Below are 24524 nucleotides of genomic sequence, written 5' to 3'. Positions count from 1 at the left end.
AAACAGATTGAGAATAAAAGGGGGCCAGAGCTGTGGCATAGCAGGTAAAGCTGCCTCTTGCAGTACCAGCATCCCATAAGGGCACCGGTTTGAGTCCAAGCTGCTCCACCTCCCACCCAGCTCTCTGCTATGGCCCGGGAAAGCAGCGGAAGATGGCCCAAGTGCTTGGGTCCCTGCACCCACGTGGGAGACCCGGAAGAAGCTCCCAGTTTTAGGATGCTCCTCCCCCATTTCCTAACTCGCGGTCCTTCCTCAGCCCTGTGCACCCCACCCCCTTGGGTCTCGCTGTTCCTAAGGCCCCCTTCCTGTCTGCAGCAGGTCCTCCCGGGGTCATGCAGGCAGAGCTGTTCTGAGTGGAACATACAGCGTGGGGGCTCTGGGTGTCTCTTCCGTGGCTCCTGAGCTCAAGCTCCACCCAAGAAATTCATCAAGGTATTTCTTTTCTTTTTTTTTTTTTATTTTTATTTTTTTATTTTTTTTGACAGGCAGAGTGGACAGTGAGAGAGAGAGAGAGAGACAGAGAGAAAGGTCTTCCTTTGCCGTTGGTTCACCCTCTAATGGCCGCCGCGGTAGCGCGCTGCGGCCGGCGCACCGCGCTGATCCGATGGCAGGAGCCAGGTGCTCCTCCTGGTCTCCCATGGGGTGCAGGGCCCAAGCACTTGGGCCATCCTCCACTGCACTCCCTGGCCACAGCAGAGAGCTGGCCTGGAAGAGGGGCAACCGGGACAGGATCGGTGCCCCGACCGGGACTAGAACCCGGTGTGCCGGCGCCGCAAGGCGGAGGATTAGCCTGTTGAGCCGCGGCGCCGGCCAAGGTATTTCTTAACAAAGGTAAATATCCACCCCAAGAAAGATCCCGTAGTCACCTATTAAGGCACTAATGAGTTTTTTTTTTTTTTAAGAGACTAGTTTAATGAACTCCATGTAACCATCACCTGGCAGTAGTAACAATGATCAAATTTTTGCCAATCTTACTTGCACCTGAGATAAATTCCTCTCGGTCACGTCTTATTTGGGGGTCTTTAAGTGAAAATTCAGACGCTTCTGTCTGAGCCAGGCGTGGGGCGTGTCCTTCTGAGCGCCTGGAGCAAGGGAGAGGAATGGGCGCCGAAGCCTCGGTTCCGGGCCAAGGCTGCCGCGGGGCGCGCGGGGCTAGAGCGCGGTGTCGGACCCGAGGTCCTGCGGCGCCCCCTCGCGGGCGTAGAACTCATCGATCACGGCCTGCGGGACGCGCTTCAGCATCTCCTTGGGGAAGATGCGCAGCAGCTTCCAGCCCAGGTCCAGCGACTCGAACACCGAGCGGTTCTCGTAGGCACCTGGAGACAGAGCAGCGACGTGAGCCTCGCGGGTGGACGGAGGAGAGGAAGTGCTCGCTGCCCCGCCGCCGCTAGCGCCGCCTCACCCTGGTTGATGAAGTTCTTCTCGAACTTGTGCAGGAATTCCAGGTAGAGCAGGTCCTCCGAGGTGAGCGCCTCCTCGCCCACCACGGCCTTCATGGCCTGCACGTCCTTGCCGATGGCGTAGCAGGCGTACTGCGGCCGGGGCGGACGTGTCACCGCGGCCGGGGGAAGAGCCCGCCCTCGGGGCGGACCGGGCTCACTCCCGCAGCTCCCGACACCCGAGTGGCGGGCAGTTTCCCCGGGGCCCTGTCCTCCTTACCAGCTGGTTGGAGACGTCGCCGTGGTCCTTCCTCGTCATGCCCTCGCCGATGGCGGACTTCATCAGCCGCGACAGAGAAGGGAGCACGTTGATGGGGGGGTAGATCTGGGGGAGCACAAGGCAGGGGCCGACGGCTGGGCGCAGGCTGACCCTCCCCGTCCACCCTGCCGCATCCCCTTCCCGTGCCTCCCCTGGGGGACTTGTCCTCCGTCATCCCTCAGAGAGGCTGTGCGGCACGTCTTGGTCTCCTGCAGGCGCCCGGGTGTGCAGGCGTCTGCAGCCATGGTGGGCTACCCAGGACGATGGAGGCCGCGGCATTAATTACTGAGTGGCTCGCTGTTTCACAACTTGGGAGTATTTGGACAAAAACCAGGTTGCACCTTAATAAATAGTTAATGGCCACAAAGAACGAACCCGCTGAGCCAACAGGGAAGAGTCCTCAGGGGGGTAGCCTTTAACTACGGACGGGGCTGGCCCATTTTCCAACCCTTTGGCACATTATTCGCAATCTGCTTGCCAAGGCCAAGAAGCAGTGTTTATTTAGTTTACCATCTGCCGGCCAATTTAATGCTCCCTCATGCACCTGTGCCAAGGCATCATTATTGCCACCCTGCATAACAGGAGCCCTAGGGTTTACCTGGGGGATTCCCTCCTAATTCATGTGGTGGGACACAGTTCTTCACAGTCCCTGGGGGTTGGGAGCAGGAAGTGGCTGGGGAGGGAGCCCTACCTGTCGGTTATGAAGCTGTCTGTCCACATAGATCTGTCCCTCTGTGATGAAGCCGGTCAGGTCCGGAATGGGGTGGGTGATATCTACAAGGGAACGCTGGCCTCAGGCTCCACCCACCCAGGCCCCTCCTGGGCTCTGCTACCACCACCCTTGGAGTTACAGCTGATGGGAGGCTACCATCATTGGGCATGGTGAGGATGGGGATCTGCGTGATGGACCCGCCCCGGCCCTCCACGCGGCCTGCCCGCTCGTAGATGGTGGCCAGGTCCGTGTACATGTATCCCGGGAAGCCTCGGCGCCCAGGCACTTCCTCCCTGGCTGCTGAGACCTGCAACAGTGGTGCAATGAGAAAGGGGGCCAGAGGCTGAATGGAGGGAGGGTGAGAAGTGGAGGGGCAGTGACCAAGGGCGTAGCTGCCCACCGCAGCTCCGATAACTGGGCAGGCCTGTGGTGATGGGGGCTCCCCTCTCTTTGCAGGTGAGCCCCTGGAGAAGCAGGGCTGACCCCAGCACCCCTTGCTAGGCAGCTCACCTCTCGCAAGGCCTCCGCGTAGGAACTCATGTCGGTCAGGATGACCAGCACATGCTTCTCGCACTGGTAGGCCAGGAATTCTGCAGTGGTCAGTGCCAGGCGTGGGGTGATGATCCGCTCGATCCTGGAGGTGGGCATGGCCGGCTGGCGTTCAGAGAGCGCAAAGGCCAGGTCTGTGCCCCAGGGCTGAGTGGCTGAGTGTCAGGTGAGCTGGGAGCTTGCTTGTGCATAGTGGCAGGGGAATGGAGTCCCAGCCTGAAGCCCCCAGGGCAGGGCCAGGGTTCCTGGGGCAGGCACTCTCCAGCAGAGCCAGATAACCCTTCACCTAAGCCCGAGCTAGGAAGGGGGCTGGGTGGGAGAGGGCCAGGGCTCAGACCAGCTCAGGTACCCTCACGTGTCCTCAGGATTGTCTGGGCGCTCCCTGTCCCTCTCGCTGCTCCCGAGCCTGCTTAGTGCCAACGTGACAGCCCCCTTAAATTCTTGTCCCATGGCTCCCAGTATCCCGGGCCTGGCTCTGAACCTGGGCATTTGTCTCATGGTGATGTCATCAGGGCCTCTAGAGTTCTGCTGGTGTTTGGAGTATCCTGGATACCCAGGAGAGTTTATTAGAATTTTTTTTCTTCTATCTGACCCCCAGCTTGAAAGTCCCAGTTTCTAAACCTATGAAGAGGCAGTTTCTCTAAATAACCAGGGTCTTCAGTGGGGACCCTGTGGAAGCGACAGAAATGAGGAGCCCTGAATTGGGATGGTGGCCAGGGCGGGTTGTGGGAATGGTAGAGGGGCTGCCCGTGGCACGCAGGGTCACGGTCCTGACCACGGTCTCTCGTGGGCTAGCCTGGCCCTTCCCATCCCTGGGTTCCCCAGCCCTGGCCTGTGACTGTCCTTCTGGGATGCCCTGGTCTGTGGGTCATGGGGGGAGCGGGGCCTGCTGCCTGAGAGCAGTGTGGGCATCAGGGGAGGGCTCACGTGGGATCATTGGCCAAGTTCAGGAAGAGACACACATTCCCCATGGTTCCGTTCTGCTCGAAGTCCGACTTGAAGAACCTAGCTGTTTCCATGTTCACCTGGACACACACAGCAGGGAGGACTGCGGGTGGGGTCCTGGGCCCAAGGGCAGCCTTGGCCACTCTCCACTCTCAGGAAAGCCTTGTGCCCTGCCTGGTTAGCAGGCACTCTGTCGTCCCTGGGGTGCCCCTAAGGCACGAGAGGGCCTCAACAGACCCCAGAGAGGTTCAGATGCCTCAGGTCAGCTGCTGAGCTGCCCACCTTCCCCCACACTTGGGCCCTCCAGCACCCTCTTCCTGAAGTCTTTTTGCCTCCCCAAGCTCCCTGGCTGCGCCTCCTCCAGGCCGCCCTGGGCCTGCCTTTGGGACACCCTCAATAGGGACATCAATGTCAGAAGACATACTGTCCTGGTCACTGAGCGCACCTCACCCCCTCAGGCCCACCCTGAGGCCCATCCCACCCGATAAGCCTAGACTCTGATGGCTTCTTAACAAGGCTTGTGGGGGCTGGTGCTGTGGCCTCACAGATTAATCTGCTGCCTGCAATGCCAGCATCCCGTGGGCGCTGGTTCAATTCCTAGCTGCTCTACTTCCCCCCAGCTCTCTGCTAATGCATCTGGGAAAGCAGTAGAAGATGGCCCAAGTGTTTGGGCCCCTGCACCCACATGGGAGACCTGGAAGAAGCTCCTGGCTCCTGGCTTTGGCCTGGCCCAGCCCCAGCCATTGTGGCCATTTGACAAGTGAACCAGTAGATAGAAGCGCTCTCTCTCTCTCTCTCTCTCTCTCTCTCTGTACACTCCTCTCATCTCTGTAACTCTTTCAAATAAATAGAATAGAATAGAATAGAGAATCGTTCAAATAAATAAAATAAATACATTTTAAAAAAGAGAAGGCTTGTTGCCTCCCCCATTGGATCAGACTGTCAGCGGCCAGGGGAGGCAGGGCTGCCTTCTCACAGCTCCCAGAACTGGCCGACTGGCCCTTCCCTCCTTACCCCCATGGCCGCAAAGACGATGGCGAAGTTGTCGTCATGGTAATCCAGCACGGCCTTGGACTTCTTCACCAGTCCCGCCTGGCGGCAGATCTGGGCAGCAATCTGGGTTGGGAAGGGGAGGTCAGAACCAGAGCCCAGTGCCTGCCTGTGACAGCACTGAGGGTGTGATGGAACCATGGCCACCAGTGTCCCTGCCAGGGAGCCCAGGCAGAGAGGTGAGGCCCCAACTGCTCCAGTCCTTTGTGGCTGGGAGCGCAGTTCCCTGTCTGTGCTCAGGGCAGAGCGTGGTCCAGGGCAGCTGAGCCTTCAGAGAGCCCCTTCGCCTCTGCACAGTCACCTGCGGGTCACTTGGGCACAGTGTTTCCCACCTGGCACCAAACCAGGACGTGTGTGTGTGGCTGGGGGCAGGGAAGAGTGGGGACCCTCCTGGCCTCTGACCACTCAGGCCATTTTGAGGGAGAGCTGAGGTCATCCACGAGTAGTCGGGAAGAACACCCAGAACCGTTGTCACACCAGCTGCTCTGAGGACCCAGACCGTTCCTTCTTGGCAGGGCATGGACAGGTGTGGTCAGCAAGGACCAACACGGGACCAGGGCCTAGATGCTGCTGAGTGGGATTTGGAATGCTGGGGCCCCCAGGGGCTCCTGTGAGCCCGTAAACACCCTACTGGCTCGCAGCAGCTTGAAAAGCTATTCAGGTGCAGTGCTTGGACATGGAGGAGGCCTTATACGGCCTGGGACCACAGCCAGTCTGCATGGCGGTGAGCCCCGCTGGGCCAGCCCCTGCCTGCTTGGCACAGGCGCCCTCCGCGTTGGCCCAGCACAACCTGGCCCCCGCACATCCCTGTCGCTCACCTCGTTGTGGGGGAGCCCAGCTGCTGAGAAGATGGGGATCTTCTGGCCCCGGGCGATGCTGTTCATGACATCGATGGGAGAGATGCCAGTCTGGATCATCTCCTCGGGGTAGATGCGGTCATGGGGGTTGATGGGCTGGCCTGGGGGCAGAGGGGGTGGGTTCAAGCCCATCCCTGCCCTCCCCACCTCTGGCCCAGACTCCAGAGCAGCTCGGGTTAGCACGACTTTCTGCGATGATGGAAATGTGTTCTGGCTACTGAGCACGGGAGATGTGGTTTTGAAGTGCAATTTTCCTTTCGCTGGAATTTGACTACCTTTAAACAGCCACAGGCCTGTGCTGCGTCGGACAGCGCTGCCCTAGTGGAAGGGGCAGGAAGGCGGGCAGTCAGGCCAAGGCTCGCTGTGACCAGGGCAGGCCCTCCCACGGGTGTTCGTGTGGGGCCCAGGACCTGCCTGAGCCGGCGTATGTGCTGCACCTCTCTGTCCTCAGGAAGACTGGCCTGGGTGGGAGAATGTGGGAGGGAGTTTGGGGGAGCGGGGGAGGGGCACAGCGGTGTCTGCGGCATGCAACCCCAGTCCAGCTCGTGGGGCCAGGGCGGGGAACACTCAAAGGCAGGAGAGAGATGGCCTTGGGCCGCGCACAGATGCCGTGCAAGGCAGGGGGCATTTACAAGGGTGGCGCAACCAGTGCCAATGGCGGTATTCAAATTTGGTGGCAGCTTTGCAGAGAGGCCCAACAGGCACCTGACCTGCCTGTGAGTCTATGTGGCCACTGGAGGACCCCTGGGCAGTCACTCTAGCCTGTTCCTGGACAGGGCTCCCAAGGGCAGCACAGTGTGGGTGGGGAAGGAGATAGGGGACTGGGTCCTGGGAGTCGTCCACAGCCTCTGGTCACTCACCATTGATATCTAGAAAGTCCTCGGCCATGACCACTGGCCCCCTGTCAATGGGCTTGCCAGAGCCATTGAAAATCCGACCTGAAGGGGGGATGAGAACTATCAGGGGACGCTCCAGGCTGGCCCTGTGGCCCTTGCCGCCGCTCACCTGCTGGGTACCCAACACTATGGCTGCCATGGCCAGCCCCCTGGGAGTCATCCTGCCTCCCCAGAAGACCTTACAGGCCTGGCCTTGGCCCAGGGCACTGACTAACGTGGGGATCCTGGGGCGGGAAAGGGAGAGGGCAGGGCCGGGCCACGGCAGAGATGAGGGGTGTGCAGGGCCGAGCAGCGTTCTTCACCTGACCCCAAACTGGTGGCTTCCTACTGGGGCTCTAGCTCACTGAGGCTGCCTCCCTCAGTCATGGAGCCCCGGCTCTAAGTTAGGGACAGAGCAGGGGTCCAGGATCCCAGAGAGAAGGCAGTCTCCCGACATCAGGGCTCACAGGGCAGACGAGCAGGGAGCCAGGCAAGGCCCACACGGTGGCCGGAGACACCGGCTGGGGCGCCCCGGGCCTCGCCCGGCCTCACCCAGCATGTCCTCCGACACTGGCATGCGCAGGATGTCCCCTGTGAACTCGCACGAGGTCTTCTGGGCATCGATGCCAGAGGTGCCTTCAAACACCTGCGGGGACAAGAGGCGATCACGCTCGGGGCAGCTCTCTTGTTCAGGCGCTCCCGTGTGCCCCGCTCCTAGGGTGAGGTGCTCCTAGGGGAGGGAACAGCACGCTTCCTGTCCTCAGAGCTCGGAGGTAGGACTTGGCTGCCTCCATGTCCTCTCCCAGCCAGCACATCCTTGCCCCCACTTACCTGCACGATGGCCTTGGTCCCAGCCACTTCGAGCACTTGCCCGCTCCTTCGAGTCCCATCGGGGAGGGTGAAGTTGACGATCTCAGCATACTGGGCAAACTGGCAGGCAGGGAGAGCGGCCCAGGGCGACAGTGAGGCCAGAGGCCAAGCCTCGGCCATGTCCCCCTCCCTCCTGGATCTGCTGCAAGCCGCTCTGTGCCCAGGGACATCCTGGAGACGAGCCCAAGGGGCTGGGCTGGGGACTTCTGTTTGGGAGGCAGTCTGTGGGTGGTTAGGAGCACTGACACTGGAGTGGAAGACCAGGAGAGAATGGAAGCCCTGAGTCCTAACAGCTGTGTGGCCTTGTGGGCGCTGCCTAGTGACGTAAGCAGCTCCACGACTTAATGCATTAACTGAGCCTTAGTTTTTTTGTTTTTTTTTAAGACTTATTTTATTTGAAAGGCAGAGTTACAGAGAGACAGAGGTTCACTCTCCGAATGGCTGCAATGGCAGGGGTTAGGACAGATTGAAGCCAGGAGCTTCTTCAGGGTCTCCCACATGGGTGCAGGGGCCCAAGCACTTGGGCCATCTTCTACTGCTTTCCCAGGTGCATTAGCAGAGATTTGTATCGGAAATGGAGCAGCAGGGACTTGAACTGGAGCCCATGTAGGATACTAGCCCTGCAGGAGGTGACTTAACCCATTATGCCACAGCGCCGGCCCCTAGTCTGCTAATCTTTAAAATGGGATAATAATGATAATACCTAATTCACAGGGCTGCCATGGGCAGGGTATGAGATAATTTCTATAAATCCGCCAGCATGGTGCACAGCACCCTGTAAAAGCTCAAGGGAATGAGTACCATTGCTGTCCTGGTCCCCTGGAAGGCACCGCAGTGCCTGCCCTGAGGACACCCCGGCTAAGTGCTTTCCATGCTCAGGCACCAGGAGGCGCCCCCATGTACCCACAGCAGTGTTCCTAATCATGAACAGGGATTCAGTCACGTGCAGCACTTCAGGAACAAGAAAGAAAGTCTAACATCCAGAAAGCATAAAGAACTCCAAAGGATGTGAGTAGACATTCTCTAAAGAAGATACACAAATGGCCAATAAGCACCCAGTATCATCAGTCATTAGAGAAATGCAAATCGAAACCACAAGGCAGGGCCTGCGCTGTGGCACAGTGGGCTAAGTTTCCGCCTGGGGTGCTGACATCCCATATGGGCACTGATTCAAGTCCCGGCTGCTCCACTTCCGATCCTGCTCTCTGCTGTGGCCTGGGAAAGCAGTGGAAGATGGCCCAAGTCCTTGGCCCCTGCACCTGTGTGCGAGACCCAGATGAAGCTCCTGGCTCCTGGCTCCTGGCTTCAGATCTGCCCAGCTCCAGCTGTTGCAGTCATTTGGGTAGTGAACTAATGCAAGGAAGAACTCCCTCTCCCTCTCTTCCTCTCTCTCTCTCTCTGTAACTCTGCCTCTCAAGTAAAACATAAATCTTAAAAACAAACAAATAAACAAAACAAAACAAAAAAACACAAGGCAATACCACTTCACGCCTACTAGGATGGCCATAGCCAGAAAGCCCGGGGCCAGCATTGCGGCACAGCGGGTAAAGCCACCGCTTGCCAGGCCAGCATCCCATATTCGAGCGCCAGTCCATGTCCTGGCTATTCCACTTCTGTTTGAGCCAAATCATTAACAAAAAGTGTTTAAGAAAACTGCACACATTGGGAAATAAAAGCATTCTGTGCATAGAACTTATGATCAGCATGAGAAGTCACGCAGGAATTATATTTTAACATACATGTGATACAGTTAAAACTTTGAAAAGGTTGAAGAAGCTTAAAAGCATGCAAACTGAGAAGTCAGAAAAAAATAACATTAAAGCCTCAAAGAAGTGGAAGAAATGAGAGAAGACATTGTTACAGCAGAAAACAAATCCATAATAAAGAAGATCAACAAAGATATATTGGTTCTTTGAAAAGCCTCATAAAATAAATAAGCAATATTAAGAAAAAAGAAAAGGCATAAATAAATGTTAGAATAAAAAGTCACAAATAGACATGCTGAAGATAAAAACTTAATGCAACATATTTGACAACTGAAATGAAATGAGTGAAGTCCTAAAAAATATAATTTAAACCAAAACCAACTAAAAATGAAGTAGGAAGCCAGCCTAATCCTATAGTCTTTAAGATACTGAGCAAATAGTTTACAGGCTTCTCATGAAGAAAACACCGGTTCCCACTAGTTCTAGCTGTGAATTCTAACAAATCAAGGAAGAAATATTTTGAAACTTACTTAAACTTTTCAAAAGCCTGAAAAAAAAAAAGGTTCTGTATTTAACTTATGAGGAAAGCATAACCTTGATATGGAAAGAAAATAATTATGGGAAAATTGTAGGTGATCTCACTCCTGAATATGGATGCAAAAATCCTAAGCAAAATAGTAGCAAAACAGATACAGCAGTGTACAAAAAAGATAGAGTCAAAAACTGGAAAAATAAAGACCAGAAAAAACAAAAACACGCACACGCACAAATGGAAAATAAATATGACCACGTTGGAATTATCCCAGGAATGTGAGGTTAATCTAAAATTAGAAATTATAATGTAATTCACCCTTTTAATGGGTTAAAAAAGAAAGCAAACTATGATCATCTCAAAAAGTTGGGGGAAATTTTTTTCTCAATTACATGTGATTAAAAGCAAAGAATAAAATTATTCTTTGAAAACAGGGAATAAAATGGAAATTTCTTAACCCTAAAAAGAGTATTCTCAAAAAAAAAAACCCTACAGAAAATAGTATCTTCGATAATATGATGCATAAAGTATTCCCTTTAAAATTGGGAGCAAAACAACACCTGCTCTTATTCGATTTAGCACTGCACTGGAGAAAGTATCCAAAATAGTAGGAACAGAAAACTTGAAGAATAAACGTTATGAGGAAACAAACTGTCAGGTGGAAAGCTCTCCAGGCACCCATTCCAGTGGACACAGTACTGGAAAGAATTCACACCAACTTCTCTCATTAATATAGACACAGAAATTCTAGATAAACTATTAGTCTGATCAAGCAGTGTGTTATGTGGATGAACAAGTGTGACCAAGTGGGATTCATTACACAAGTGCAAGGCTACTGCCATCAACATTAGAGAATTTGCCATTGTTTGACAGTGTCATTCAGAATAGTGGGGAGTTTGTCCATGTACACGAGAAACGTGTTATACAGCTATATGGCAGACACTTGGGTCTGTGGGACAGACTAGAGAATCCAGAAACAGAACTCAGATTTGACAAGTTCATTATGAAACAAATGTGGCATACCAGTTCACAGGCAGGAAAAGGATGGTTGAACAAATGCCATGACATGACTGGGTATCTAGTGAGAAGGCACTCACATATTATAAGCAAAAAAAAACAAAACAACAACAACAACAACAACAACAAAAACATTCGAGGCCTGTGCAAATTTAAACAGAAAGCCAAGACTTTTTTTTTTTTTTTAAATACTGGATGAGCTCTCTTCCTCAATAGCTCAGTTAGGCATAAGTCTGATGAGAGAGGCCCTTAAAGCAGTGTAAGACATTCAGCACAAAATATAGGGATATTTGGTTATGTAAACATTTGAAATGTATGTGTGGCAGAGACACCAACAAAAGAAGACAGCAGGCAACAGGTAAACCAAGAGCTTGCCCGCGAGAGGATGCACAACTCCACGTGGAGGAAGAGTTCATGCTGACGCAGAGCTAGACACTCGCTTCCCTCATCCCCAGGGGGCTGCGGTAACAGCCGCACAGTACCAGCCTTTATCTGCTGGATAAGCAACATCACAGGAAAGGCAGGGCGGCCAAGGGTGCTGGGCAGTGGAGTGGTTCCCAATGCTTGTGTACGTGGTGGGTGGGAGGAGGAATTATCACTGTTCCCCAAGCTGACAATATCCACTTATCAACAAAAATTCTCAGAACCAGCAATCCCACTTCCGGCGTTCTATCCGCATAAGAGGGATGGATCTACCTGCAGGGTGTGTGATAGGCATAGCCACTGGCAAGGGTGGGGCTGCTGAATGAGTCACAGTCCACGCAGGCTGCAGGCTGCCAGGAGTCGTGAGTGCCGTGTGGCTCTGCGGCCGCCCAGGGCATCCTTGGTACTAAAGGCCAGCACCCCTGCCAGGCTCTGAGCGTGTGTCCTCCTGTGTGGGAGCAGGCCCTCCTTATCTCGGGCTGCTGGGAGAGAAGCAGGCAGGGGCAGCCAGGCCACTCTGTGTCTTGTCTTCGCTTCACCATAAGCAGCGTGTATATTGCTTTGTAATTAAAATGGAATAAAACTCCAGGGCAGCTGGCCTTCGTTACTATCTGTATACCCTCTGCAGGCCACAGACGAGTGCCCTTCAGGGAGGGCAGATGGCTGGATTCCTCAAACACTGTGGCCAGGAGAGGGACCAGTCCCTCAGGGCACCCCTGCTTGGGTTGCGTTGGAGGCGCCAAGGGTTGTAGCTCTGGCAGTCACTGAAGGAAGCTCTGGTTTGGGGCCCCTCCCTGTCCTGTGAAAAGGACGTCAGAAAGCGGATCCTAATGCTCTCCCAGGCTTCACGGAGTGGGGGCCCCAACCTGAGGCGGCCCCAAGAGGAAAGCTCCGAGGTCGCAGGTGCTGCTAATGCCCAGCCGACCCGGGCTCTGGACCACGAGAGGGCGCCCGCGAGCAAGGATCCCGAGTGCCTGGGACCTGAGTTCCGTGAGCCCTGGTGCCTTCTCCACTCCCTGTGGTCCCCGTCTCCACGCGCAGTCTCATCGTTTGTCACCTTTCTGCGGGTGCTAGTGGACTGCTAGCGTTAGCGGGAAAATTACTAGCTAGAGTGTACCCCAAAGAAATCAGGCGCTTGGCCCAAGAAAAACCAGGAGGGTTCCAGGGTGCAACAGTGAGGGAGCTCACGCTCCAAGGCGCCCTGCTCCCCTGCTGTCTACAGCCACACACTGAGCAAACCGGCTCCTTCAGCCTCGCTGTTGGCTACTAAGAGGATTGCTGGGAGTGGGGATGATTCCATACAGCCCCCCCCCATCCCCACCCCGAGATTCAGCTGTGTTCCCAACAAGCCAGGGGGGGCAAGCCTGGGGGAGGACCTGGGAAATCCTAGACAAGTGCTCACCAACACGGCCTCTCAGCCGACCACGCCCAAGGCGGCGTGAGAATTGCTCTTTGCCAATTGTCTTCAGGTGCTGTTGAAGCAGCCATAGACATGTGGGATCAAGACTAACGGGTAAGGCAAGTGCTTATGCCAGTCTCAAATGAGGGCCGACGCAGATCAGGGGAGATGGGAGCTGGAAGCTCCTCCTGAGCAGAGGTCCCAGACCAGCCGCGTCGGCACCACCTGGGCACTTGTTAGAAACACAGACCGCTGCTCCCGTGAGTCCTCCTATTGCTTGCAGTGTTTGCGTGGGGGGTTGAGAGCGGGTATGTGCCAGTGTGTGAGCTTTCGAGGGAGTGCGTGAAGGCGCACGAGGACGCGTGTGCTTTGGGGAGATCAGGCCTGGAGGTGTAGGCGTTTGTGATCTCAGAGAGTTAGTTCTGTGCTCTGTGGGTCAGAGATTTAACCTTATCTGTGTCACAGACTCTGGAAAAGTCAGATGAGATCGTGGAAACTCTCCCCAGAAAAATACACAGGCACATGTTTGCGTACAATTTAAAGGGCCTTGTTCCCTGGGCTAAGAACCTCTGATCACACAGGATTCTTCCCAGAATGTTTTTCTCTTTGAGGATGAAAGCAGAGTAATTGCCTGAGTGACTCAGTGTGGGCAGGAGGTGGCGCTGTAGAGACAGAGTTGTGGAAGAGTCTGAAAGAGGAAGAGGGTGTGTGACGGTGGAGCGCGTTCAAGGGATGCCGTCGTCTTCTTCTGGACTTATGAGACTACAGTACCAAGTCCTTCCCTCCCTCGGCGAGCCCAGGTGCCCTGGGTGTCCCCACCACCCTGTTGGCTTGCTCTGCCAGAGTTTCAGGTGCATCCAGTAGTCCTAGAAGTGTAGCGCTGGACCTGGTTCTGGATTCCTGGTCCACCAGGTGTTTCAGTTGAGGGAACGGACACCTGTGCAGGTACTGACCAGCCTTCCCATACTGGGTCCTATACAGGCCGACAGGTACAGCAGAGGATGATGGCTGAGGTGAGGGGCGGGGATGGCACACGTGTTTAATCAGGCTTATTAGCACGGCTACATTCCGAGCAGAGGTAGTGCTGGCTGTTACCTGGTTTGATGCTCACAACCCTGTATCATTTAGTAGATGAGAAACTGGGATTTGCAGTCCTACATAAATGGTTTTCCAACTTCTCTGTGTGTGTGTGTGGGGGGGCATCAGACCATCTCTGAGCTGTGTCCCAGCTCCCTGTCAATCCTGTCTCAACAGTATCTACACTACCTGAGAACTCCTTAGAAACACAAAGGACAGGATCTGACACTCTGAGACTAGGGCACAGAATCGTGCTCACAAGCCCCACCCCACAGTGGGATGGAGCTCAAGAGGCCCGAGTCATCCGACTCCCCGACACACCCAAGTACTGAGCCACATGAAGGTGTCAGGCAGCTGGGTCCGGTGAACCTGGGATTTGTTTTCTAACCACAAGTGTGGCTGAATTCTGTAACATTCAGTCTTGCATTGCTTAACCACGGACACGGGTTCCGTGCGCTGCGTCATCATTGCGGGAACACCACGTCGTGCACACTCAGCCAGCTTGGACCTCCCTGGCTGGGATGGCCTTACAGGACGAGGTCGCCACTGGCCTGGCGACTGTTCTGCGGTGCACAGTAGGGGGTGGCTCGGTTTGGAGAGGTCCATATGTAGTCATGGTGACCTTCATTCATTGGATGCAGGTGGGCAGGGAGCTGGGGAGCAGTGAGGAGCTGAGGACTGCCCACACCTGAGTCTCAGCCGCCACCCAAACCCCCTCAGCTGCCTGCACACTCACTGCCCACCACGCTCCAGTCGTGCACCAGGCACCATGATACCACGTGTGTGTGCTGCAGCCCACCCCAAACTGCCTCCTTTGAATCTCCAATCAGGCCCCGCCCCAGTCCCTGCTCCTTATCCTATAATAGGCAACTGCAGCCTGGGCGGGGCAAATCTCCCTCAAGGGGTTCCCCGCACTGACGTCCAGCAATGTAATAACTCCTGCTTTTCTGCTCACTCCTGTCTCTACCTCCTGGTTGCATCCCTATACTGGGGAAGACCAGAACCTGGACTGAGTCTAGCCAAGGGCCTCCCGGAGCCCAGCTTGGGGTCCTGATCCCACCACGCAATCACATTCAGCCCACTCATTGACTCAGCCTTCCTTCGGACAAATCCGTATTGAGCACCTGCTATAGCCTGGGTGTGCTATGAAAGGGCTGCACTGAGCTCCCAGAGCTAAGGATGAACTAAACCTGCGCAACCCCCCCCCCCAGGGGGGCCAGGAGCTTCTGCCAAGAGGGAGGAGAGGGCGAGGCAGCCTGGTGAGCTCTCAGCCTTGGGGCTGAGTCAGAGGGAGGCCGTGGGCAGCTCTAAGAGAATTTGAAGCAGGGGATGGAGCAGTGGGGGTTGGAACAGCAGCAGGGTGGAGAGCGGAGGGAGGGTCCCAGGCTGGGGGCCCACAGGCCACGGTCATTGACAGTGTGGCAGAGAGCTGGCACCAGCAGAATGAGGTTCGGGGCAGGTGGAGAGGCCGCTGGGGGCTGGAAGCGCTTGGTGGGGGGAGGACTGAGGAGTGACCGTCCCAGGACTCTCTGACTCGGCAATCCCGGCCCCAGCTGAAACGCATCAGCATCTGCCCAGCTCCTCCCCTGCCCACACATACACCCCCGCCCCCGCTCCTGACACCCCACAGCTCTGCAGACCATCACCCCCCAAGAAACCTCTGCTGGGACGCACCAGCTGCCTCCCACATTTCCGCTTTAAAAGAAGACCCCGTGAGGGTTGCAGGTGGGGAAGCGGGGGCGCACTGGGGCCCGATGTGGATCTGCCAGCTGCTTAGTGGTACAAGCCCAAGGCCCAGAGAGGGGTCTCACTGTTGTCTTCAGGGCCCCCATGAGAAAGCGGGAAGGAAACAGCTCAGGGAGAAGGTGGGAGTGGGGGGCTGGGGGTCAGAACGGCACAGCCCACCCCCAATTAGGGGAAGGGCAATTTAGAGGAAATCCTTGGAGGGGGAGGGGGCTGGGATTAGCCTTGGAGCAGGAAGAGGCAGCAGAGCCTTACCTTGACCTGGTCCAGCACCACCAGGGGCCCATTGACGCTGCACACCGTCCTGTAGGCTGGGGAGGGGCAGTGGGTGGGTGAGGATCTGACACCCAGACACCCCCGAAACACACAGAGGCATCCTCTGCTTTCCCTCCCTCTCTGCAGCCACCCCCTCCTCCCAGTCTGGGCCATCAGGGTCATTAGCTGTGACAGGGCCAGCCACCATTGCTGTAAGGGTCATGCCCCTGCCCGCGGGGCCCCCGCTGCCTTGGACACCTGCAGAAGGCTGGGGGAGGGCAGAGGCCTCTGCAGTCCTTCCCGGCCCTGCAGGGGTCTTTCTCATCCCCAGGGCTGCTTCCCCCTTGGCCTCCACCCCCAACTCCAAACATTTTCCAAAGGCTTCTGATCCCCAGCTGCGGCCCCTCCCCGGGGCCACACTTCCCTCCGCTCACCCCGTACTGATTGTGTGTGTGTGTGTGTGTGTGTAGGAGGGTTGCAGAAAAACAGAACAGGGCCTCGGCTCTCATCACAAGACCCTGGGGAGCCCCGCCAGGGAGGCTCCTGGCTCCCGGGGTGCACGGTGGGGACAGGAGAGGAAGGAGGAAGAAGTGGGGTATCTGGAGACACAGTGCTTGGACAACGGAAAAGGAGCTCAGGGCAGGGTTGACTGGGAAATCAGCAAACACCTAATCCCCTGGTGGGGCTCTGACTCATGGGTGCAGTGCGGCATCAGAACCTTGCTGGGGTTCTGCCCCGGGGCCCCTGCGATCCCAGTGCCCTTCCCCAGTGCACTTGTGTGGCCCTAGAGACACAATTGAGATGTAGGAACTTGGCAGAGCAGGATGGCCTCCGAGCAGGGAGCAGTGAGGTTGCTGGGTCACTCGCAGGCTGGGGGACCTCAGCGGGGACAGCGATCCAAACCCTCCCAGTGAGGAGAACTGGGTGCAATTGGGTGAAAAGCCTGGCCAGGGCCCCATAGTGTGTCTGCGGCTGGGGCTACTTCTGGGTGAGCCTGGCCCTGAGCCACGCACACCAGAGGGAGACCGAAGCCCCCGCCCCTCCCGTCACAGTCTGCGCGTGCGCCGTCACATCCTGATTTCCGCTTTGAGCAGGGCGGTTCCTGCACAGCTCTTGGCGAGGACCATTCGGAAACTGGAGGCAAGCGAGAGAAGGGAAGCCCTAGTTGGGCTTCGTCCAGAGCCGCAGAGCACCCTACTGCCCTGCCTTCCAGCTGCCCGCGGAGCCTCTGGGCCTGGACACCGCCTCTCCTTCCTCCCCATGCCCACGGAGAAGGCGTCCTCCCTTCAGACTTAGGCCTGTCCCAGCCCTGACCCAAGACCCTAAAGATGGCCCCCTGGGGCCAAGGGCCAGCTCGTCCCTGCAGCCAGTGCCAGGGTCTCCTTCTGCCCCAGCCCTCCAGCTCCTGCTCCCTGAGGCCTGCTCTCCTGGTGCCCTCTCCCCTGTCCCCACTTCCACCCTCTCCTCAGCCCCTTCCACTCTGGCTTTGATCCCTTAGGGTCAAGTGGAACTCTCCAGGCACGTGGGGTAGAGGTGGGCAGCCCAGATGAGAAGGGGTTTGCTTGGTGCTGTTGGAGAATAGAGCCAAGAGCTCAGCCCCGGCTCAGCCCGCAGGGAGCAGGTAGCCCTGTTCGCCGCTGCCCCTCAGTGCCGGGCGTAAGGGACGCTCAGTGAGGATTTGCTGGAGGGACCGTGGGAGCCACTAGCTGGCCCCCTCTGCTGCTTCCCGTATTTCCACATCAGAACCGATATGTGCCCCTCCGCTGCCTCCCGGCTCACAAGCCTAAGCTGGACTGTTGCCCAGCCCAGGGCAAAGGAGATGGGAAGAGATGCCCCTGGCTCAAGGGACAGTAGGCATCCAGACACCCCCACACACACAATGAGGAAGGTGGGGACTGAGGCTGGGGTGTCACCCTCCCCACCAAGAACAAGTCACCAAATGCCATGGGAGCCCCTTCCCGCCCACACGGTGTTTTGGTGACGTTCCCTGGGTGACCGGCCTATGTGGTACCAGTTGAGCAGGTGAGTGGAGCAGAGGGATGGCACTGGCTGGGACGGGGCAGGAGGATGGCAGAGGTCCTCCTTTGTGAAAGCCCCGGGGGAGAGCCAGAGAAAGTCCCAGAGCGGCCAGAAAGGCTGAGCCGGGGTTAGGGCACTGAGGAGATGGGGGGGGGGGGGGTTGGAGCGAGGTAGGGAACTGGGTGTGTGGAAGGGGGAGAGGCCAGAGGCCAGAGACCTCGGGAGTCAGGTCCAACTGCACAGCCTGGGGACACCTTTGCACTTCCTTCCTTGGGTCACTGCTGGCACCCCCCACTTCTCAGCCTTTTCCCGACAGCCTGCACTTGTAGCTGGGGGTGGAGGACTGGGGGGCTGGGGGCCAGGCACATTACCCCCCGGGACAAGAGGGGCTGCCCTGGAGGAGACCAGGGACCGCCGCAATATGTTTGCTGCCCCAGGCCCCTGCATGGCCAGCTTCTCTGGCCCACTCTGGGGGCAGCCAAGGGAGCTGGGTGCCGCCTCCCAGCCAAGGCCACAGGTGACCAGCCCGGGGCTGTCAGTCTCCTGTTGCAATGCATCAGCCTGCTCGTAAGCCCCTCCCAGGCACCCAGCAGCCTCAGTGCCCAGCTCTGGGGGGCTTTCCCGCAGCCTGGCCCCTTCCGTGCGGCTCATGCAGTTAGCTGACTGCGTCGGTTCAGTTCTGGACTGCTTGCCCCTTTCTTTCTTTTTTTTTTTTTCTTTTTTTATTTTTGACAGGCAGAGTGGACAGTGAGAGAGAGAGAGAGAGAAAGGTCTTCCTTTGCTGTTGGTTCACCCTCCAATGGCCACCGCGGTCAGCGCGCTGTGGCCGGCGCACCGTGCTGATCCGAAGCCAGGAGCCAGGTGCTTCTCCTGGTCTCCCATGGGGTGCAGGGCCCAAGCACTTGGGCCATCCTCCACTGCACTCCCTGGCCATAGCAGTGCTTGCCCCTTTCAAGGCCTTGCCCTCCACTGACTCCTGCAGCCCACCTGTCCCCCCCCTCCCCGCTGAAGCCCCACAGCAGGCGGACACCCTTGAGGCACAGGGTCTCCCCCCTCTGATGAGGATTGCCTCCCCTGTCAGACTGGACCTGATCTTTTCTCAGAAGCTGCATGGTTCGGCCGCAGCCAAAGTAGTGGCAGAACCACGCAGGTGTTCTTGTCTGGAAGTCAAGCCCTGCCCTGCCTGTGTCTATTGCACAGAGAGGCAAACTGAGGCCCAGAAAGTTGGCTGATTTCCCAATTCAGGGCGGGAACTGTGGCACGTCAGGGACCCCGGCCACTGGCCAGCCCCGGGGCTGCACCCCTTGACCCTGGAGGAGGGGGCGCAGTGCTGCAGGCAGAGGGCTGGATCAGAGGACCTGAGGGGCACTGTGTCAATGGCCTGCAGGGACTGCACACACTCCCTCCAGCTGCTCTGCCCACCCCCTCTCCATTGTCCTAGCTGACACTTTGGGTTGCACTTTGGACTGCAGGCTGGTGGCGGCTTCCCCACCCCCACCTCCCCACCGCCTGCCCTGTCAAAGGCCCAGCGGGGCTCCCGGGAGGCCCACTAATTAGCGCCGGCCCAGCCACACCTGCAGCGTCCTGGGAGAGGGCTGAGACAGGCGCCCATGCGTGAGGCCAGGGTTGGGGCAAGCCCGGGGCAGCAGGTCCCGCACCTCCTCCCTGATCCCGCTGGAGGGATTAGGGGAGGGAGGGCAGGGGCTCGAGTTCTTAGAATTGGTTGGTTGGGACTCTCAGTGGGCCTCTCTCCTCTTTCAGGAAACTGATTGGGGGCAGGTGGCCAAGTCCGTGGCTTGGCACTCAAGCCCCTGAGTGATCTGACCTGGCTCCATCCTTCCAACTGAGTGGCCAGCTTGTCCTTCCTAACCCCTGCTCCTGCTGGGCCCCCCAGCCCAGCCCAGCCTCCTCTGCTGCCATGGCCCCAAGGCTTCCCATCACCACCTCCCCAGCCAGGAGCCAAGGCCCTTGGGGAAAGACCCCAGCTCCGTGGGAGGTGAAGAGGACCCTCCTCCTCCAGGCTGGGCATGGCCAGGGGTCACCCCACCTTGATCTCCCCTGCCTCCTTTTGGGCTGATCCTTTCTGCCTCTGTGCTGCTGTCCCCTTAATGCCTCAGTGGTGTGAAGGGAGAAGGGGGAAGCGTCTCAAGGTGTTTGCCCCCTATCCCAGCTCTCCCCCAGGCTCTGGGAGCACTTAGAGTCCCAGGATAGAGGCCCGGGTATGCAGGGGGAGGCAGAGAGGGACAAGGCAGTCCTTCCTGGAGCCCAGCCCCCCGGCTGGGAGGTATGGAGGCTGTGTCCAGGGGCCAGCCTCTGGATACGTCCACAGGAGGAGCAAAGCCCCTGTGGCTGTGGTCAGCTGTTGGGTTTGCAGGGGTGGGGCCACAGGAACCAACATCATGATGGGCTTGCACGGCACCCATGGCCCCCGCTCACTCCTGGGTTCCAGCAAGGGTGTTGACAGTAAATAAGGGGCCATCTGGGAAGGAACTGGCCAGACACTGCTCCAGGCCTGGGCAGGCCTGCTGGAGGAGGAGGTGGTGGGGTGAGGTTGTACCTGCAGGGTCTCTGGGAGGGCACATTCCTGGAGGACAGCAGAGCAAGTCAGTCCAGGCCCCGCCCCCCACTTAGCTCCCCCCAAGTTCTGTGTCCAGGAGACGGGGGTGGGGGGGGTGGGGGGAAGGGGCGGGGCAGTCATCGTACCAGACTGGGCAAGGAGCAGATATCCCAGTCTGAGCACAGAACCCAAGGGGGTGTGCTCACTGCAGAGTCCTGGGCCATGATGACCCCAGTGTTGGTCTAGGGAGAGTCTGAGCCTCCCATCCTCCCCCATCTCTGAGATTCAAGGCCCATAGGGCTTCCTTGGGTTCCCTGCTGCCCCCTTTCTCCTTCATTGGAATGTACTCTACCCTCTGCACCTGCTCAGGCCTCAGGAGGTACCCACACAGGCACCACCCCACCCCGCCAGCCGGCTGCTTCTGTGCTGGCCCTGAGCTCCCACTGCCCCCTCTGGGATTGGTCAGCTATAGAGGGATGGAGGAGGGGCCGCCGAGTCAGGTCTGCTCCCACCCACCTCACACGCCCTGCTAGCAGCCTCTGGCTCTGCTCAGCCGAGGCCAGCCAGGCTGGTTTACTCCAGTGGGCTGGGCTCCGCAGTTACCAGGCTGGGGAGAATGACCTTGGACAAGGAGATTGGGGGATTCCCTTCAGTGCCCGGGGCCTTGCCAGGCTCTCTGCCCCAGACACCTGTGTGTGTTGCACTCCTGCAGGACAGCCACAGGGGCCGCACACAGGGCTGTTTCCCTCTGACACTTAACAAAGGTACCTTCCCCAACAACTCAGCACTTCTCTCCAGGCCCACTGCACCCATGCGCACACACACACACACGTACTGGTGCCCCGAGTAAGCAAGCACACACAATGATACATTTCCTCACCCCAGGTGAAGGCGGGAGCACCTGCCATTGCACACAGACATCCGCCACCAGGCTGCTGATGTGACACACACTGGGGCACCTACTTCCTCCTGCTGAGAACGCCCTCCTGCCTCACGCTGCCGCCCATGTCACCCCAAGTCCACATCCCACACAGTCGCTCATGCTCAGTGTGCCTTCCTCACACACACACGCCCTCACAAGTGCACATGGCCTCCCTCTCTCAGGGGCAGCTGGGAGTGCTCTCAGGATAAGGGTGATGACAGGTTCTCCCCAGCCGTCTCTGGGGACCTCCCTTCCCCCACCTGCAGAAGTGGCCTCTCTTCCAGGCTACATCCTTCCCACCCCTCAACTGAGAGCCTTAGATCTCCCCTGGCCATATGCCCTCCTCCTTTTGGAGACCAGAGGCTGGGCCTGGGATTCAGCAGCTGCCCACGGCCTCAGCCAGGTTGGGGGGGTGGGATACTCACTGATTCGAGGGTGGGTGATATAGTTTCGGGTGACAGCCTGTATATGCTCTCGGGCTGTGCCCAGGTCACAGGCACTGCCAGGGAGCCCTCCGGGCCTGCTGTCTACCTTCGTGGCCATGGTGCAGGGAGCCTGGGAGCCGAGTGGCTGAGGTGCTGGAGAGATTCAGCTGAAGCTGGAGCGAGCTGCCCAGTCTGCCCTGTGGCCACCCCTCCCAGCTCCCCTCCCACTGGGCCCACTCCTCCCCTGCTTGGCTGTAAACACGGAAGCCCAAGCTCTGGCTCCACACACCCCGGCTGTGCAGATCTGGGACGTGAGCTGGGCTGGGGGTGTGGAGGGAGAAGGGCAGAGGTGGAAGACTGGTTTTCCCTCCCCCTGTGCTTGGCTATTCCTCCACGCCCAATACCCAACGAGTGGGAATTCACTTCCTTCCTGCAGAGTTCTGGGTGGGTGCTTTTAACAGCCCGGCGGTCCTCGCCACGTCTCTCCTTGGTCTGCCCACACTCAACTCTGGCAGGCTGCTCCCTTCCCAGTGTCGCCTCCGCCTGCCCTCCCCCGCTCCCCAGCACCTCTCTGCCCTCACTACTCCTGGGTATTTCTTCACCTGCATAACCCCACCATCATCTTTTTGAACACATATAGCAGCTCGTTTCTTGTGCCACCTCCCACAGGAGGCCATCCCTGGCTTCTTCAGCACCCTGGATTCACCACACAGCTGATCTCCTTTGGAAGAGAACTCTCTTGTTGCCACCAGGAGGCTGGGAGCCCAAAAGCAGCACTTGTGTCTTTGCCATCACTCCCGGGTCTCCATAAGCCTCTCAGTTTCACACTGTTTTTTAAAAGATGTATCAGGGCTGGTATTGTGGAATAGCAGGTAAAGCTGCTGCCTGTGATGCCGGTATCCCACATGGGCACCAGCTTGTGTCCCAACTGCCCCATTTCTGATCCTGCTCCCTGCTAATGGCATGGAACAAGCAATGGAGGATGGCCCAAGTGGTTAGGCCCCTGCCACCCATGTGGGAGACCTGGATGAAGCTCCTGGCTTAGGCCTGGCCCAGTGCTGGCCACTGCAGCCATCTGGTGAGTAAAACAGCAGGTTGAAGAACTCTCTCAGCCGGCGCCGCAGCTCACTTGGCTAATCCTCCACCTGTGGCGCCGGCACCCCAGGTCTAGTCCCAGTTGGGGCACCGGATTCTGTTCTGGTTGCTCCTCTTCCAGTCCAGCTCTCTGCTGTGGCCTGGGAGTGCAGTGGAGGATGGCCCAAGTGCTTGGGCCCTGCACCCGCATGGGAGACCAAGAGGAAGCACCTGGCTCCTGGCTTCAGATCAGCGGTGCAGTGCGCCAGACACAGCAGCCAGTGGGGGGTAAACTGACGGAAAAGGAAGACCTTTCTCTCTGTCTCTCTCTCTCTCACTGTCTAACTCTGCCTGTCCAAAAAAGAAGAAGAAGAAGAAGAAGAAGAAGAAGAAGAAGAAGAAGAAGAAGAAGAAGAACAACTCTCTCTCTTTCTCTGTCTCTTCCTCTCTCCCTGTAACTGTGACTTTCAAAATAAACAAGTCTTAAATAAGACTTACTGATTGAAACTCAGGTTTATAGAGAGAGAGATGGAGAGACAGAAGAGATCTTCCATCCACTGGTTCACTTTCCAAATGCCTGCAGCAGCTGGGCTGGACCAGGCTGAAGCTAGGAGCTCCATCCAGAACTCCTACATGGGAGGCAGGGACCCAGGCACTTGAGCCATCACCTGCTGCCTCCTAGGATGCACATCAGTAGGAGGCTGCATCGGGAGTAGCCGGCACTCAAACCAGGTACTCTGATGTGGGATGTGGGCATGCCTAGCTCCAGCTGACCCTGCTGTGCCACAATGACCACCCTCTGTCTCACACAACTGAGAACTTCTGGTCTCTCCTGGCCTGATTTTAGGACCCTGTCCCACCTCCTTATATATACCTCCAGGCTTCCCTACAGCAGCACTGGCCTGACATTTCCAGTGCAGAGGGAAAGTGTTTCACGCAGCAGTTAAGTCACTGACGGGGATGCCCACATCCCACACTGGAGTGCCTGGGTCCCATTCTGGCACCTGCACTTCTGGTCCAGCTTCCTGCTAATGCACACCGCAGGAGGCAGCAGTAATGGCTCAAGTGTTTGGGTTCCTGCCACACTTGTGGGAGACCTGGCTTGAGTTCCTAGCTTCTGGTTTTGATGTGTCCAACCCCAGTCACCACCGAGCCTTATCCCAGACAGGATTTCTCCTATCCCAGTGGTACCACCCAAGCAGACAGAAGGGACAGTGCCTGGGTTCCCCATTCCGGGAGACTCCGGGAAGACAGCACGAAGCCAGAGCAGCAGCGACTGCCTTCCTGAGAGAGCAGACTGTGTTCATGTCTCCCGGCCACAGAGGCGAGAGCTCACCTTGGCTCTCCAGCCTGAGCTCTGGTTCCAAGTCTCACGACTCACATTCACAGTGGGAGTGACCAGACAGGGGTGGCCCAGGGGGGCCTCTGGGCTGACTGCAGGGGTGGCTCCAGCAAACTACCCAGGTGACAGTGCACACACATGGGACTGCCCTCAGCTTCCTGATGTGAGGTTGTGCTACAGTCAGGGAAGGAAGGAAATGGAGGAAGGCTTTTCCCCGCCGTGCAGCCACCCCTCCGTCTGAGCCACCACAGAGTAACAAGTCAAATGACAGTGTTCTGAGCAGAAAAGCCACCTTGTCCTGCGCCCTGCTACAGTGTCTGTGACGGCAGCCCCTCCGGGTCTTGCCCCGGCTTAGCTCTGATGTCCCCTCGGGCTGTCTGCCGCCTACTCTCACCCTTCACCCTTCACCCCTGGAGGGACTTGGAGTCCCGCCTCAAGCACTTCCACAGTTGAAGGAGCTGGCATGGGTGCCTGGGA

General features: G+C 57.5%; 1 protein-coding gene across 1 annotated transcript; it reads right to left on the bottom strand.

Moving 5' to 3' along the window:
• Positions 1-1152: 1152 nt before the first annotated feature.
• Positions 1153-21749, bottom strand: ATP6V1B1 (ATPase H+ transporting V1 subunit B1). The gene is made up of 14 exons (XM_062208708.1): positions 21632-21749; positions 15709-15764; positions 7518-7616; positions 7239-7332; positions 6672-6749; positions 5773-5912; positions 4919-5020; positions 3887-3984; positions 2921-3044; positions 2567-2717; positions 2390-2472; positions 1660-1764; positions 1403-1532; positions 1153-1316 (listed from the first exon to the last, which is right to left on the bottom strand). The coding sequence occupies exons 1-14, from the start codon at positions 21747-21749 to the stop codon at positions 1153-1155; spliced, it is 1542 nt and encodes a 513-aa protein (XP_062064692.1).
• Positions 21750-24524: the final 2775 nt, after the last annotated feature.

This window comes from Lepus europaeus, chromosome 13 (genome assembly GCF_033115175.1).
Source record: "Lepus europaeus isolate LE1 chromosome 13, mLepTim1.pri, whole genome shotgun sequence".
NCBI lineage: Eukaryota > Metazoa > Chordata > Mammalia > Lagomorpha > Leporidae > Lepus > Lepus europaeus.
Note: the sequence above shows the minus strand (reverse complement) of the source record. Positions and strands in the feature narration are given on the sequence as shown.

Bases quoted from the DNA above. Each gene is read 5' to 3' on its own strand.
- ATP6V1B1 (XM_062208708.1), bottom strand. From the start codon at position 21,749: ATGGCCACGAAGGTAGACAGCAGGCCCGGAGGGCTCCCTGGCAGTGCC. The intron at 6,750-7,238 runs GTGAGGCCGGGC...TCCCCCCTTCAG, and splicing joins AGTGTCGGAGGACATGCTGG to GTCGGATTTTCAATGGCTCT. The intron at 2,473-2,566 runs GTAGCCTCCCAT...GTTCCCTTGTAG, and splicing joins CCTCACCATGCCCAATGATG to ATATCACCCACCCCATTCCG.